The sequence below is a fragment of the Crocuta crocuta genome, unplaced genomic scaffold, assembly GCF_008692635.1.
Source record: "Crocuta crocuta isolate KB4526 unplaced genomic scaffold, BGI_CrCroc_1.0 scaffold115, whole genome shotgun sequence".
NCBI lineage: Eukaryota > Metazoa > Chordata > Mammalia > Carnivora > Hyaenidae > Crocuta > Crocuta crocuta.
In genome coordinates, this window is record NW_027530575.1 from 6,369,361 (window position 1) to 6,385,928 (window position 16,568).

Here is a 16,568-nt window from a genome sequence, read left to right on the forward strand (position 1 = left end):
TATATAATGTACATAGCAAACATTTTATATATGAGAATATCAAAGATTGGTGACAATGGAGTAACCATATTTCATACACTTTCGGTAATATTTTAATATTGCTATTTGGGGAAAAATTGGGTATAATCTACAAAAATTTAAAATCTTTTGACCTAGGGGTGCCTGGGTGGCTCAGTTGGTTAAACGTCCAACTTCAGTTCAGGTCATGATCTCACTGCTTGGCTCATGAATTTGAGCCCCACATTTGTGCTGACAGCTCTGACCCTGGAGCCTGCTTGGAATTCTGTGTCTCCCTCTCTCTTTGCCCCTCCCCCACTCACACTCTGTCTCTCACTCCTTCAAAACTAAACATTTTGACCCAACAATTCTACTTCATGGTATCTATCTTAGAGAAACATTTACTTGTACATGGGAGGTATTATTTAGGATAGTCTTGAAAGCACTGTATGTAATAAAAAAATTGGAAATCTAAATATTCATCAGTTTAAAATGAAATGGATTTAAATTAATTAAATAATCTGTCTGCATTGTGATCACCAGTGTAGCAAATGAAAGGAATGAGGTACAGACAGGGAAAGATCTCAAAACATTTTTTTAAGTGAAAAAAATAATTTATAGAGTATTTGTGACTTGATACCATTTTTTTATAAAAAGAAAAAGACTGATATATCCTTCTGTATATAATATATGTGCATTGTTTAGAAAAAATTCTGGAAAAATACACAGAAAACTGATAACAGTGTTTATCTCTTAAAGGAGAAAAAGTTGAAAGTGGGGATGAAGAGACCTTTAATTGTTATTTGTAATATTTGAAGTTTTTACCCTGAGAATGGATTTGTTAAAGTATTACAGAATTGAAGATAAATTTGAAATTTTTTAATTGTGCAGAGAAGATGAAAAGGAAATAATAAAAATATAAACAGCAGTTACCATTATGAGCTTATAAATGATATCTTTCTTCTATTATATAATCAGTACAAAAATTAAAAAGACATTTTTAAAAGGCACAGGTTATAAATGATGAAAGGACATTTCTTATGTGGCTTATTAATTATTTAAGTATAAAAATGAAACAGTAACAGAATTGTTTGTTCAAATAAGTATCTATTTCCTAGTCCTGTAAAATAGTTGCACTCATCCTGATATCACCAATGCATTTGTTGTTGTTTTTTTTAATTTTCTTTTTTTTTTTTTTTCTGAGAGAGACAGCGTGAGCAGGGGAGGGTCAGAGAGAGAGGGAGATACAGAATCCGAAACACGCTCCAGACTTGGAGCTAGCTGTCAGCACAGAGCCTGACACGGGGCTCGAGCTCACGAACTGTGAGATCATGACCAGAGCCGAAGTCAGACGCTTAACCGACTGAGCCACCCAGGTGCCCCGCCAATGCGTTTGTTAAAAATTCGGTCCTCTTCACACTTATGGGGATGAGCACTGAGTGTTATGTGGAAACTAATTTGACAATAAACTATTTGTAAAAAAAAAAAAATTCGGTCCTCTTCCTTTTATTTATTTTTTATTTTTTTTAGAGAGGGAGTGAATGTGCAGGTGCACATGTGCATGATCAGGGTAAAAGCAGAGAGAGAGAGAGAGAGAGAGAGAATCTTTAGCAGGCTCCACACTAAACACAGAGCCTGATGCAGGGCTCAATCCCACAACCCTGGGATCCTGACCTGAGCCAAAATCAAGAGTAGAATGCTCAAATTCATGTAGATTAGCCTGTCTAATAAATCCATTAGTAGTTTTGGTGCATAATTTTATCTACTGGTTTAAACCAAGTTTCAAATAGGTATGAAGGACTTCTTTTGCCTTCATATATTTGGTATCATATCTCTTCTTTAAACAGAAAGTGTCTATATTACATAAATCTTAAATATGGCCAAAATGGCCAGTAAATGTTTTATTAATCAATTAGTTGTGTTTCTAAATACAGGTTTTAGTAAACCTCATATGCTTGTCTTTATTCAAAGATCACCTTAACAGAGAAATGCCTTTCCTGCCCAACCTCTTTAAAATAGCACCACCAAAAATAAATAAATAAATTAATTAATTTAATTAAATAGCAGCACCACTAATTTGAGTATCATTCTCTATTCTCTCACTCTGCATTATTATTATAATTAGAATTTATTAGCATTATTACCTTCCATTTGTTTATCTCCCACCATTAGAATGTGAGTTCTGGGAAGAATAGTGATACTGTTTGTGGTTTGCTTATATGTAGTAATTAATACCTAACACAGCTAGGGGCACAATAAATATTTTTAAATGAATTAGGTGTTGATGAGTGAAATATTTTGGTTAATGCAAAGTTAACCCTATATAAAATAGCAATTTTAAAAGATGAAATTTAAAATATACTTTTGTAAAAAATACTGTGTCTTCTTGTATGCCCCATATGCTTTAAACACATAGTTGGTAGAACACTAGTTAATGTAATATTAGATATAGATCTATAAATATATACAGATAGATATATACTGTTGAGAAATAAAAAAAAAAAAAACAAAACTTCAGGACATAATTGAAAACTTAGTGGTTTTGTATCTTTAACTTAAGGCAATTAGCTTTTCCTCAGCCACAAAAGCAGAAAATCCAAAGCAACAGTTTTTTCCCCAATTCTTAATTCGCTTGAGTCTTAGGGTTTGGTTAATTATTCAGTAATTTATCCAGAGGCATTTTGAACATGTGATGCAGGTCTAGAAATGCATGTAGTACAAGTCTAGAAACACAACCAAAATTCTCTGGAAGAAGAATGAAAATGAGTCTTACCCCTCAAAATTAGAAATAGCAGGCACAAAGAGTAGTTAAGGTATGGATGAGTTATTAGCTCCACCAAAATGAATCATTTGAAAAGGAATTGAACATCAACTCGGTGAGGCCTTCTTAACAGAACAAGGAGAAAGAGGAGTCTGAGACAGCAAAGTAAAATGGGATTGGTAGCCCATTTGGTAGCAAATAGGATTGGTTGCCCATCGTGTGGGCAAGACGGCTTCTTGGGTGACTAGAGAAGGCAGCTTCAATCCTTGTCAACTTCAGTTTCCCACGCCAAAATCCACCAAAGGCTTCCTATCTGGACATTCAGGTCCATCTCTGTCTCGAAGTACTCCTCTTACATGTAGTAAGTTAATCAACAGCCTCAGCCCCATGGGCTTATGAAATTTAGAATTAGATTATCCTCCTTGCACAAATGATGCAGTGGTCCAACCATATGACTATTTGTATTTGCTCCCATGTATTCTTCTGAGCCCACAGTATATTCTCTGTATTGACCCAGAATACCTTTCAGTCCTTTCTCTCAGTTAATCTGCCTAATGCCTGACAAGTAAAAATCCTTCCCTGAACCCTTGCCAGTAACTGGAAATCCTGTTACTTTGCTTAGCTTCTTTCGCCAGTCTTCCTGGTGCAGGTTATACTTCCAGTACTCTATCTACACACAGCTGTCCTCTGGCACACAGGCAGATGCCTTGCCTCAGCGGTTGCTCTGCCTTCCCTCCAGATTGAACCAGCTCTCAAAATTTCTTAATGGAAGGACCACTTCCTGGTCCTGGTGATTATAGGAACTGTCACCACTGAAGACAATCTATTTTGGGTATTTTACCTTAGAATGGCTCTCTATCAAATGAGATTAGATTACAGTTCTGAGTAAATATCCAGGTTTAATATCAGGATAGCCATGAACGTTTTGTGGACAAAATTCAAAGATCAGTTGTTGTTTCTTGTTGGAAAGTAAAAACTGAGATTAAATAAAAGGTTAATGATTATATAGGTCCTTCACCTTTTTACCCAGTGATAACCTTGTTGATAGAGTTGGGAATAAGCTGTATCCACTTCTTGGCTTAATACATCACAGTGTAATGAGCAAAACCTTCACCACAGCGTATATGTAAAGACTGCTCAGGTAAATACTGTTATAAGAACCTCTTGTTATTCAGTATTTTATATGGTGCTTTTGTTTAAATTAGTTCTCCCATTTCTATGGGTTGAAGGCCACGCTCCTGGCTCTCCCACAGTTACTGCTCAGCATTGCAGAACGCGCCACGCTGCTTGGGGTGAATTCACCAGGGCCTGAGGCCACTTCTTAGGTGTGAGGATGTTGGCACCTCCCTACTTAATAAAGGTGCTTTTCACCTTTTCACATTTCTTCTCCTATATGTCCAGCTTAAAAATCTTGTAGTGCATTCCATAAGAACAAATAATTAATTCTAGGACTTTGTATTACTATTTTTTAAAGTAGTATGTGTTAATGGGTGAATCTTACGAAAACTGAAAACCCAGTTCCAAATGTAGCCTTAACCTAGCTGAATTGTGGCCTGGGATGAGATCATTGTGAGGATAGTTAGAGATTCTGATTATACTTTTAACTTTGTAAGAAATTTAACTTCCTAAGGTAACTGTACTGAATTAGAATGTCAAACAGAGTTGTTAACATGGGAATAATAATGACTTAGTTCAAATAAGATGTTCACATTATGAGGATGAGATGAGAAGTCTGAGTCAGCGAAGTAAAATGTGACCGGTTATATTCGCAAAACACAAAGCGGGAGTTACCTGAGACCGTGCTCTCGTCCTGGTCCGTTCCTCACTGCTAGAACTGACTTATAGATGTATCAACTTATTAAACTAGTGTTCTCAGATTTCCAGGAGATAACTATTGTTTTTTAACTTTTCAGTATGGGGGAGGAGTAATAGTGCTGAAAGTAACTTTCAAGTGCTGGGTTATGAATAAGAACAGGTGGAGCTAAAAGCTAAGCTTTTAATTTCCTACTTGGAGTCGGCATTGATTACCTACCATGTCTTGAATCCATAAAAAAGGCAAACTTTGCAGTTTAATCTTTTCAAGCAATTTCAAAGATCAATATCCCATTGTAAATGACTTAACAAAATTTATTGTATAATGCACTCTAGTGTGTTCCCAGTTTAGCATACAAAATCCAAACTGATTTCACACACTATATACAATTATATTTATAAAACAACCTACCCCAAGGAGTACAGGGACGTTTTCATGTCAGTAAAATGTTGAATTAATAAATGTTTGAGTGAAAGAATTTTTTTGCCACTTCACACCTATGAGAATGGCTGTAATAAAAGAAAAACAGACAATGGTAAGTGTTGATAATGACATGGAGAAATTGGCACCCTCATACCTGCTGGTGGGAATGTAGAATAGTCCAACCACATTGGAGAGCGGTTTGGTAGTTCCTCAAAACTTAGAAATAGAATGGCTATATGACCTAAGTATATAACCTATTACTTTCCTTGGTATATAACTAGGAGAAACGGAAACATGTTTACTCAAAAACTTCTACATATGTTCATAGCAGCATTACTCATAATAGCCAAAAAGTGGAAATAACCCATATGTCCATCAACGGATGAAGGGATAAACAAAACATGATATATCCATACAATGGAATATTATTCAGGTATAAAAAGGAGTGGAGTACCAATTCATGCTACAACGTGGATGAACCTTGAAAACATCAGCAAGCCACATATTATGATTCCATTTACATGAAATGTCCAGAGTAAGCAAATCCATAGAGCAAGACAGTAGAGCAGTGGTAGCCAGGGCTTGGGGGACAAGGGAATGGGAAGTGATTGCTAAGTTGACACGAATTGCTTATTTGGGTAATAAAAACATTTTGTAATTAGATAGTGGTGATTCATACACAACTTTGTGAATATACTAAAAACTAAAAAAAGTGAATTGCATACTTAAGAGGATTAACTTTCATGGTTTATATATTATGTCTCAGTAAAAAGTGTTGTCAATGTTTCCTTATCCATACAAAAAATATTTTTATATATCTCTAGTTACATATATCTATATATAACTTCTTAACAATTTTCTTCATGTATATATATATGTAAGCCTTCTCAAAAAGTTAAGCCGACAAGCTGACATTCCCCTGAAAACCTTACTGTATACTAAACCATGTGTACCGGTATACATTGACCTTCCACCAGTTTGAATGTGAGATGTTTTCATCAAAGATAAAAGAGTGCCAAGAGTGAAGTAGCCAGTAGCAAATATCTACTACCTATCTTCTCTGATTATACTTTGAATGTGATTGTTATTGTCACTTGGTGAAATGACCTTTGGAAAGCTTAATCTGATCTCAGAAATGTCAGTTAAGAATATCATGTAGTAGTGGAAAGATCATTGCCATAGAGTCAAATATAGCTGGACTTCAAACCCAACCTGAAATGTTCTAGCAGCTTCTGCCTGTTAAAGAAATTCTTTGACATCTCTGGGCCTCAAGTTCCTCATGATCAAAATATGTACTAGGGTTGTTGTGGGGATTAAATGAGGTACCCTGAATAAAACTGACTGTACTGTCTGCTGCTTCCCTGCCGTACACATACTCTTGTTTTTTCTCTCTGCAACGCTTCCCATCCCAAACCTCGTATACACTTCCCTCCCCGCCACAAACGCATGCACACACCTGTATAAACCAAGTTATGTCTGCCTCCTTCATGTTCCCGTTGAAGCTAGGGATTACCCTTTTGAAGCACTTGTCATACTCTGTTGAATTTTCATGTTTATTTGCCTGTCTTCCCCAGAAAACTAACTTGTTTAACAGGGGGTGTGGGGCAGAGGGAATAACATTTTGTCTACCCCTATATATACATTTATTTAGCATAGTGACTAGCTGAATAAATACTTGAATACATGAATTTTAATACATATCTAGCATTGTATTGGGCTCATAATAGCTCCCTAAGACAGTATAATGTGTCTATGTTTTGCTGTCTAAAACATACTCATCCTGAAGCATTTTTAAATTTATAATATGTGGTGATTTATATATGGAAAGGGTTTTATTACTAGTTAGACTTATGAAATGAAGAAAATGTTCCTTATCTGTGTTACAATAGACTACTTGTTATATATTTTGTACATTATTTGTAATTTGTACATTATGTTTTCTTATAATATTTCTATTTGTATACATGTATATATATATACTAACTTAAATTTTATAAAAATCCTAAGAATTTGCATAGTTCATGCTATCTTCTATCTGACATTATTTAGACTTAGAAACAGCAAGCTTGGAAACAATTTTGCTGTAGATTTAAGAAGACCTTTGAAATGTATAGAAATTAAATCATTTTAAGCATTATAACTGAAACTTACTCTTTTTTTTATTTTAAATGTCTTACAAAATAATAATAATAGGCAATAATTATTTGGAGATGGAAGGGATAAAAATAAGGGAACAGTAGAGGTAGTTTAATTGGTGTATTTTGTTTCCGGACTTAGCATATTTCCATTAGTATGCCTATCTAAATTATTTACAAAAGCTTTGCTGAATAAATATGTTATTAATCACATAATAAGATGGGAATATAGAAAAGTTAAACATAATGTTTATATTTATATAAATTTTTCCAATTTCTTTATAGTCTTGCAATCATTCTGTTTCAGGTACAGAGAACTACAACTTAGTACAGAAAGCAAAGTAACAGAATATCTCCATCAAAGTAAGTTAAAATCTTTTGAAAGTGAGCGTGTTCAACTTATACAAGAGGAAACTGCAAGAAATCTCACACAATGCCAATTGGAATGTGAAAAATATCAGAAAAAATTAGAGGTACGTGTACAAGCCTTTCTTTTAAAATAGCCTAACACGGGTTACTTGGCTGCTTCAGTGGTAACATGCAGCTCTTGATCTCAGGATTGTGAGGTAAAGCACCATATTGGGCATAGGGTTTACTTTTTTTAAATAACAAATAAAAATTAGTAAAATTAGCATAGCATGTAAGCTCATTAAGTACAAGGTCTGTGTCATGTTGAGCTTTATTTTACCTATAGGACCTAGCACTGTCCTGCACATGTGCACACGTGCATGCACGCACATGCACACACAAGATCAATAGATCTCAGAAATACGTGTACCACAAAGGACTGGAATTGTTAGAACACACAAAAAAAGAAAAAGATTTCATTCACCATAGCAACTAAAAAAATATATAATTACTTGGAATAATTTTAATAGGAATAGTACAGAGGCTATTATCAAGAAAAACATACAGCTTTACTAATACATAAGAAGAAACACCCATCTTCCTGGAAGGTAATATTCAATATTACATATTTTTTATTTCTATCACGTAATATTACTTGCTAGCATGCTCTTTTTAAAAATTTTGTTAAATGTCTTTTATTTTATTTTGAGAGACAGAGACAGAGAGCGATCAGGGCAGGGGCAGAGAGAGAGGGAGACAGAATCTGAAGCAGGCTCCAGGCTCTGAGATGTCAGCACAGAGCCTGACACGGGGCTCGAACGCACAGACTGTGAGATCATGACCTGAGCCAAAGTTGGACACTCAACCAACTGAGCCACCCAGGCGCCCCTAGCATGCTCTTTTTTAACTGAACAAAGTAATTATGTAATATAACTAGGAAAAAAATCAAAGTAATCAATTTTTGAAGAAGATTGATAAAAAGAAATAATGAAAAGAAGTATGTATCACATTTTAAAATGCATTCTGAGGCAAGAACAATTAAAACACACCCAAAAAAAGTTCATAAATGGTATCAAATACAAAGCTTAAGACCCATAATCACATAAATTTAATAATATATTCATTGTAAAGTTTATTTTACAAATCCGGGGGAAAGGTGGATTGATAACAGTGCTGTGGTAATCATTTGACTAGAGAAAATAGTTACTTCCATACTTCACACTGCATATCAGAATAAACCTCAGATGGGTCCTATGTAAATGTAAATACAAAGCTATAAAGCTATTAAATAGCTTTATAAGTAGATACAGATGAAATTTTATATTATGTCTGCCTGGGATCTGTTGATCTGTTGATTAAAAGTAGGGGAAGAAATCATGTAGGAAAAATAAATGAAGACTGAAAAATAATACTTGTGTTACATCGGAGAAAGGGCTTGGGTCCTTACCGTTAAGAGGCCTCTAATCAAGAGGACATACCTTCCTCTTCTAGAGACTATGTAGAAGGCATGTACTCTTTCCAAGAAAAGGCATGAAAATTCTTGAGAAATAGGTGAAAACATGTATTCTCCCTAATAATTAAAGAAACTTAAATTTAAACTTTTTTTCTACCTTTACATAAGTCTGTTTGTTGTTTTCAAACTGCTGGCAAAAGTACCGTTAAAGGGGAAATCTCATGTGCTTAGAAAATGGAACCTCTCTTCAGGAGGACAGTATGGTAACCTGTATTAAAGTCCTTAAAAAGTTGATCCAGTAATTGTAAAGGAATTTTACCTGAGGAAATAAGAAATGCTTGTAAACGGTATATCAATGGCATACTTACAGCACTAAATATTATAGCAAAAATTGGAAGTAATTTATTCAAATAATAGATAATTAAACAATTTACAGTTAGTAGATTTTAAGCTATATAATTTGCTATATTTGTGTATTATATGGTTACATGTAATCAGGTTCCTGAATATTTTAGATTTGTGGGAAATGCTCATTTAAAAAATTGAATGAAATACATATAATAATGTCATTAACATGATTAATTAGCCAATGATGTGTGTTTTCATTACAATAATACCTCAGAGATTACATTTCTGGGAAGTATTCTGATAAGTAAAACTAAGATTAACAAGATAAAGGGTCTCAGAAAATAAAGCCTTGGGAAAAAATATAAAAATAATATTAAATACATATATATAAAGAAATGGAAAAGTTATAGATAGTGTTTACTTCTAAAGCAAACCAGTGTTCAGCACTTAATACTTTTTCAAGTACATTCTTCAAGAACCTACTGCAGTCGTAATCTGCAGTGGCAGATTCTCCCACACATTTTCAATTAGACTGAATTAGATCAGCTCTGAATTGGTATTCATCTTTTGTAAGTTATTGTTAAAATTTCATAATTCCTAGCAAAATGCCTTTCCTTTTTTTTTTTTTTTTCAGATTGGATGACTGCTTAAAGATGTGTGTTGGGGCAGGTGGAAGGGAATGGGAGGTATATATAGGAAGAGAGGAAAGCAGTTCCCCTCTCTGTGCTTCTGAAACAAATAGTTCACTAAATAATACAGCACACAGTACCGATGTTTACTAAACCATTCTGTTTTATTATTTTTAACTGGTTGCAATCTGAATTGATTTCATGACCTTTTAAAGGTTACAACTTGCAATTGCCACTCTCTCATACACCTCTACCCATTTGGTTGGTGAATGTGGCTGACTGGCAATTATTGTTTTTTTGTGTGTAAGGGTTATGGAGAAACACATTTGTAAAAAATAGGGTTTTTTTTTAAGTTGATTTATTTATTTTGAGAGAGCGAGCACACATGCACAGGAGAGAGAGAGAGCACACATGCAGAGGAGGAAGAGGAGGAAAAGACAGAGAGAGAGAGAAAGAGAGAGAGAGCACACATGCAGAGGAGAAGGAGGAGGAAAAGACAGACAGAGAGAGAGAGAGAGAGAGAGATAATCCCAAGCAGGGTCCATGCTGTCAGCATAGAGCCCAACACAGGGCTCGATCTCACAAACTATGAGATCATGACCTGATCCAAAATCAAGAGTCAAACACTTAACCAACTGAGCCACCCAGATGCCCCCAAAAATATTATGTTTCTATAAACCTTTGATAAAACTGAGGCTTTAATAGCATTTCTTTACATTTTCTCCTCTCTTAAACTAGGAGCCTTGAGAGGAGACAAAATATTATTCATTTATCATTGTGTCGCCAATACCTAACACAGTGCTTTGCTCATGGTGGATGATCAAGAAGTAATGAGTGACTGAATGGTTTGATGGATGTTAGTACAGCACTGTTGTTAGAATCCATTTTTCTGAAGTTCCAGAAAGTATTTCTAAGACCATTTCTATTTATAATGAATTTGGGGGAGAAATAATCTTCTGAAAGATAAAGATTGTTATATTTATGCACTTTTCTGTGGCTTTTACCCAATATTCTCATTGATTTGTAACTTGGGGACTATTTTACTTTAATTATCAACTGGCAAACACTCCCAAAACACTGGCTTTCTATTTTTAGATCTTTTTAAAGCAATTATTGACCTATAGTTTTGTATTATCATTCATTTTATACATACCTATGTATGATTTTATATAATTTTGTATTATCATTCGATTATTTAAAGGAAGGAAATACCCACTGTGAAAGCTTAATATCTAATGGATTTCTAAAAGCCGTTGATCTGTTTTATGCATTCTGGTCAAACTCAAATGTTCATATATTGGTTTTTCCTAAAGAATATTTAATATAATAGCCTTCCATAGGTCCAATAATCAAGTTCTCTTTGACTTTTCAAATACAATAATAAATTTATCTATAGAAGCTGCTCAGGCAGATCCATAGTAAAAAGGAATTCTCTGCCATGGAGTCCAGCAGTGTTGGGTGTGTCTGGGGATCTCTCTGGGCTACAAAGAGAAGATTTTAAATTACATCTCTCAATTTAATAGTACTTCTAAAATCCCTTCTTAGAATAATACTTTACAAAATATCCCATCTTCCACATTTTGCTTATCTCTTCAGATATCCATTTCTGCAGTTTTTCCTTGTGTGGTATTTTGTTGAGGGGGGTGGAATACAGACAAATAGTATCAGCAGTGCTGTGAGAATAATCACTTAACAATGTCATTACTGATACTCTCTATTGACTGTGGAATTAGTGTCATCAGCCACCAAAGTCTTAATGAATGACATCTCAATGTAATAAATTCTATGAAAGCTCTAGAGTATTTCAACTGTCTAATAATTTAGTTATAATGAATTAATAAGTCTGTAGAAAACATATTCCAGCTGGCAAGAATGAAGAAGAAATAATACTCAAAGATGAATTTTCTTTTATTGATCCAATCACGAACACTAAAAATCATCCTGTAATTTTCAACATTATTCCCATGTTATTCTTTCTTTATCCCCCAAAAGAATACGTTTGGAGAGTGGGAGATAATGTTTAAGTTATGTCAGGGGGGAATTTTGGTGAAAATAATGGAAGGAAAATAAGATGGAATAGATTAAGGAAAATTAAATTGTTATTTCAACTTGTTAAAAACTGTGGGGTGCCTGGGTGGCTCAGTCGGTTAAGCATCTGACTTCAGCTCAGGTCATGATCTCACAGTTTGTGGGTTCGAGTCCCGCATCAGGCTCCGTGCTGATGGCTCAGCCTCTTTCAGATTCTGTGTCTCCCTCTCTCTCTGACCCTTCCCTACTCATTCTCTGTCTCTCAAAACTGAATAAATGCTTAAAAAAAAGTTAAAAAAAAAAAAACTGTAACTAGATCTATACCTTCTCCTTTTTCCTCATCAAAGAAAGCACACAATCACGTACATTTATTAGGATGAAATCGTTAAAGAAAATAGGTTGTGTTAAAAATTGTTTAATTATAGAGAATTCAGAGTACTTAGGCGAGTGGATCTTTATTTCTACAAGCCATTTAATACAGAGTTCTCATAATTCTTAAAGTAGTAATAACATTTTTCAAACTTACTTTGTTCTGGGCACTCTGCTAAGCACTGTGAATTTATTATCTTATCTAATCCTTCCAACAATGTTTTGTGGTAGGCCTAGAAAGAGTAATTAATTGCCTAAGATCCGAAACTAAGTAAGTGTCAAAGCTAGCATTGAAACCCAAATCTTTCTGGCTACAAACTCATATTCTTAACCAAAATATTCTGTTGCTTTTAAGGAAATACTACATTACTTATGCTGTATTGGAAAGCAGGTATAATACCACTCCATAACTTAATCTCTACTAGTTAGTAAACTTTGTAAATAGTTGGAATTTAAGCATTAAAACATTTCCTTTGTCAGTAGAAATGTCTCCTCTTTTTAGTGAATTCATTATCATCATAGTGATTCTTTCAACAAACCAGTAAAGAATGTAAAGTTTTTTTGTTCTTACACAAAATAACTCCAATTTCCATGCTTTTTTTTTTTAATCTTTTTTAATAATTGTTGAAATCCTTCCTTTCTACAAAGGCATTCTCTGATACTGCCCCAGGTGGCACTTCATATATATCATGTTGGTTTGTTGCTTTGAATTTATGATTGTTGGAGAAACCAGAAATCCTATTACACCCGTGGTAAGCGTAGATGGAGTCAGCTCTGATGGAAAGCTGAAGGACGAGTGTAGCATTTTCACACACAGCTTTGTAAGCGCACGCCTTTCTCCAGTTGCTGTAGGTGCCACATAAATGACCTCCAGTAAGGATAACATCACTGCATTTTTGTAGTTCTAACAAGTAAATGCTAATCTTATTCCTATAAATATTTCTAAGTTTTAAATTTGTTGTTTATTCAGTTCATACAATAAAATGGTTCATAATTTTCAGTTACGATCCATGAGTTAATTTACCTCAGAAATAATTGTAGCTTCTCAGTCATCTCAGTTGAGCTTTCTCCTCATACTTAAATCATTAGAAAGAAAAAAATTCAAAAGGCATTTTTGTGTTAACATTTTTGTCTTCACTGTTAACCTTTTTAATCCTGCCTTTCTGATTTTTTTCTTCCACTATTAGGTTTTAACTAAAGAATTTTATAGTCTCCAAGCTTCTTCTGAAAAACGCATTACTGAACTTGAAGCACGGAACTCTGATCATCAGGCAAGGCTCGACATTTATGAGAGATTGGAAAAAGAGCTTGATGAAATAATAATGCAAACTGCAGAAAGTAAGTCGCCCACCACCTCACACACACAGCTTTTTTTCTGGCAGCACAAGGAACCTGCGATTGTTTCTAAAAACACTGATATATTTCTTTAAAATCCAATTGGTGACTTTTGAAAAATATATATTTTATATTTTAATAATTAGTTAATCTCAGTTTCAGTAGTTGACATTTAAAAATCAGGTTAACTATATGGCTGGCTCAGTCGGTGCCTGACTTCAGCTCAGGTCATGATCTTGCAGTTCCTGGGTTCAAGCCCCATGTCAGGCTCTGTGCTGATGGCTCAGAGCCTAAATCCTGCTCCAGATTCTGTGTCTCATGCTCTGGCTTTAATGTTTTAAATAAACATTAAAAAAAAATTTTTAAGAGGTTAACTACAGTAGATTTTTATCTTTTCATTTATTTAGTTCCCTCATTGAACAATGAAATGTTTACATATGCCAGGATCTGGGGCCATGGAGTTCATGTGATAATTCTCACTAGTCTAGATCCCTGGAAGAAACAAGCATATTAAAGATAATAAAGTAGTGAGATATGTGCTGTTAGCAAAAAACAGGCATTTCACAGTGGGAATACAGGACAGTCATAAGTTAATTCCACCTTTTCTTAAAAAAATATTTTAATGTTTATTTTATTTTTGAGAGAAAGAGAGAGACAGAGCATGATTGGGAGAGGGGCAGAGAGAGAGGGAGACACAGAATCCAAAGCAGGCTCCAGGCTCTGAGCTGCCAGCACAGAGCCCAATGTGGGGCTCAAACCCATAAACCATGAGAGCATGACCTGAGCCAAAGTCAGACGTTTAACTGACTTAGCCACCCAGGCACTCCTAATTACACTTTTAAGGTGAGGAGTACAACACCTAAGAGGGGAGATGACTGACACCTTGAGTCTTAAAAAACAGAAATTTATTGAATGTACTGGGTTATAATCCTTAACCTTTAATTTCTACTCTGTTTCCTCTTATTATACTGTCTTCCTGTGTTTTCCTTGACTTTAAAGGAATATTTTATTTTATTTTTTATTTTTTCAAAGTAGGCTTCCATGCCCAGCATGGGACTTGATGTCGTGACCCCGAGGTCAAGAGTTGCATGCTCTACTGACTGAGCCAGCCAGTTTAAGGGAATATTTTAAATTAACCTTTCACTATTGACTGAGATATTTGCTACAGCACATTATTTTTGTTCAAAAGTCAGAAATATCAGCAGCATTCTTATAAAAGTGGACTTAAACTTCAACTGAAGCTGAAGTTGAATTTGAATCTATTTGGGCACATTTTCTTGTAAAGGCTATGTTTGTTGTGTTTGTAGGCCAATTTAAGGAAAACTTATTTCATTCCTATCATTATCTTTTTTCTACTTCTAGGGTCAATATCTGATAACTGGAACAGTTTCCAAATTTGTCTTTAGTTTTTCACCGGAGTCAGAGTAATCTTCAACTCTGATTTGACTCTAATTTGATTAGAGCATACACTTGCCTTAAAACCTCTCTGTCATCATCTTGAGACAGCATGAAGTCATATTCCTTAGCATGACTTTTTATAGACTTTCCTTTATAGTTTATGCCTTGCCATTCCCTGTCATTGCATATTATTTTGAAGATTCCATACTCTCTTATCTTCATAACTTTGCATACGTCCCTCTGTCTAAACAAAAAAGGAATAGAACAGAGCTTCCTCAGACTGATAAAGGATATCTACAAAAAACACAGTTAATATCATACCTAATGATGAAATATTAAATGCTTTCCCATTAACAGAGAGTACAGAGCCGGGATTTCTATTTTTATAACTTACATTAAACATTGTAATGCCATTTAAATATTTTTATATCCCATTTATATGGAAATGCAGGTGCCTATTAAAAGGCCCACTTTTTTTTTATGGTTTGTCAAGGTGGTTTCCATATAACACCCAGTGCTCATCCCAATAAGTGCCCTCCTCAAGGCCCATCACCCATTTTCCCCTCTCCCCCAACCCCATCAATCCTCAGTTTGTTCTTCGTATTCAAGGGTCTCTCATAGTTTGCCTCCCTCCCTCTCCCTAACTCTTTTTCCCCTTCCCTTCCCCCATGGTCCTCTGTTAAGTTTCTCCTGTTCCACTTATGAGTGAAAATACATGTTATCTGTCCTTCTCTGCCTGATTTATTTCCCTTAGCATAACACCCTCAAGGTTCCATCCACATTGCTACAAACGGCTAGATTTCATTCTTTCTTATTGCCATGTAGTATTCCATTGTATGTATAAACCACATCTTCATCCATTTATCCGTTGATGGACAGTTAGGCTCTTTCCATGATTTGGCTATTGTGCCTTCTCTATGAGTGTTAGTCTCCCCACAGCCTTCCTAATGCTTCTAGCTTGAGAAAAATGGTGGCACTCAAATATAGTTTGGTGCTCTGTACGTCTAAGACACGTTCATATCTCTTTAGAACCATTTACCATTGTTTCTATAATTAAATCACCAATAGAATAGTCACCTTATGAGTTACTAATCCATTAGGTATTAAACTCAAATTTCAGATGTCCATCAATATCTAATTGATGAGTTTTTGAGATGTTAACTGAATTTACCCTCTTCCTTCTGAATTTTGAGGCAAGAGTCAGGTAGGGATCTAAGTAACAGCTCTAAGAGAGCTATTTTGCCATTCTGATAGAGCTGAATTGGATAACTACTCTTGCATCTGGAGCTATGTTAGCTGGTAACACTATTGGCAATAACATATATCATCTCTGCTTCCACATTTACCTGACAACTAATAACTCTGCTTCTGAAAACTGACCCTAGTTCACCATGAAAAATAGGGATAAAATTGAAGGAAAACAAGAAAAATTTGCTAAAATTCTTACTAACTATACTGTAAAGGGATCAGTCAACAAATATATGCATATTACAGTAATGGGTCTCCAAATAGCTCCACTTACTAATGTGAA

At 34.8% G+C, this 16,568-nt stretch overlaps 1 protein-coding gene across 5 annotated transcripts in view; it reads left to right on the plus strand.

The window, feature by feature from the left end:
* The window catches only part of PIBF1 (progesterone immunomodulatory binding factor 1), a 205,411-nt gene that overhangs the window by 113,690 nt on the left and 75,153 nt on the right, over positions 1-16,568 (plus strand). For all 5 annotated transcript variants that reach the window (XR_013336015.1, XM_077767858.1, XM_077767856.1 and 2 more), the window contains exons 11-12: positions 7,437-7,602; positions 13,492-13,642. Coding sequence is in view for 4 of the 5 variants with exons in the window: in XM_077767858.1 (XP_077623984.1) it covers positions 7,437-7,602; positions 13,492-13,642 (317 nt within the window). In the remaining variant the exon portion in view is untranslated. The remainder of the gene's footprint in view (positions 1-7,436; positions 7,603-13,491; positions 13,643-16,568) is intronic.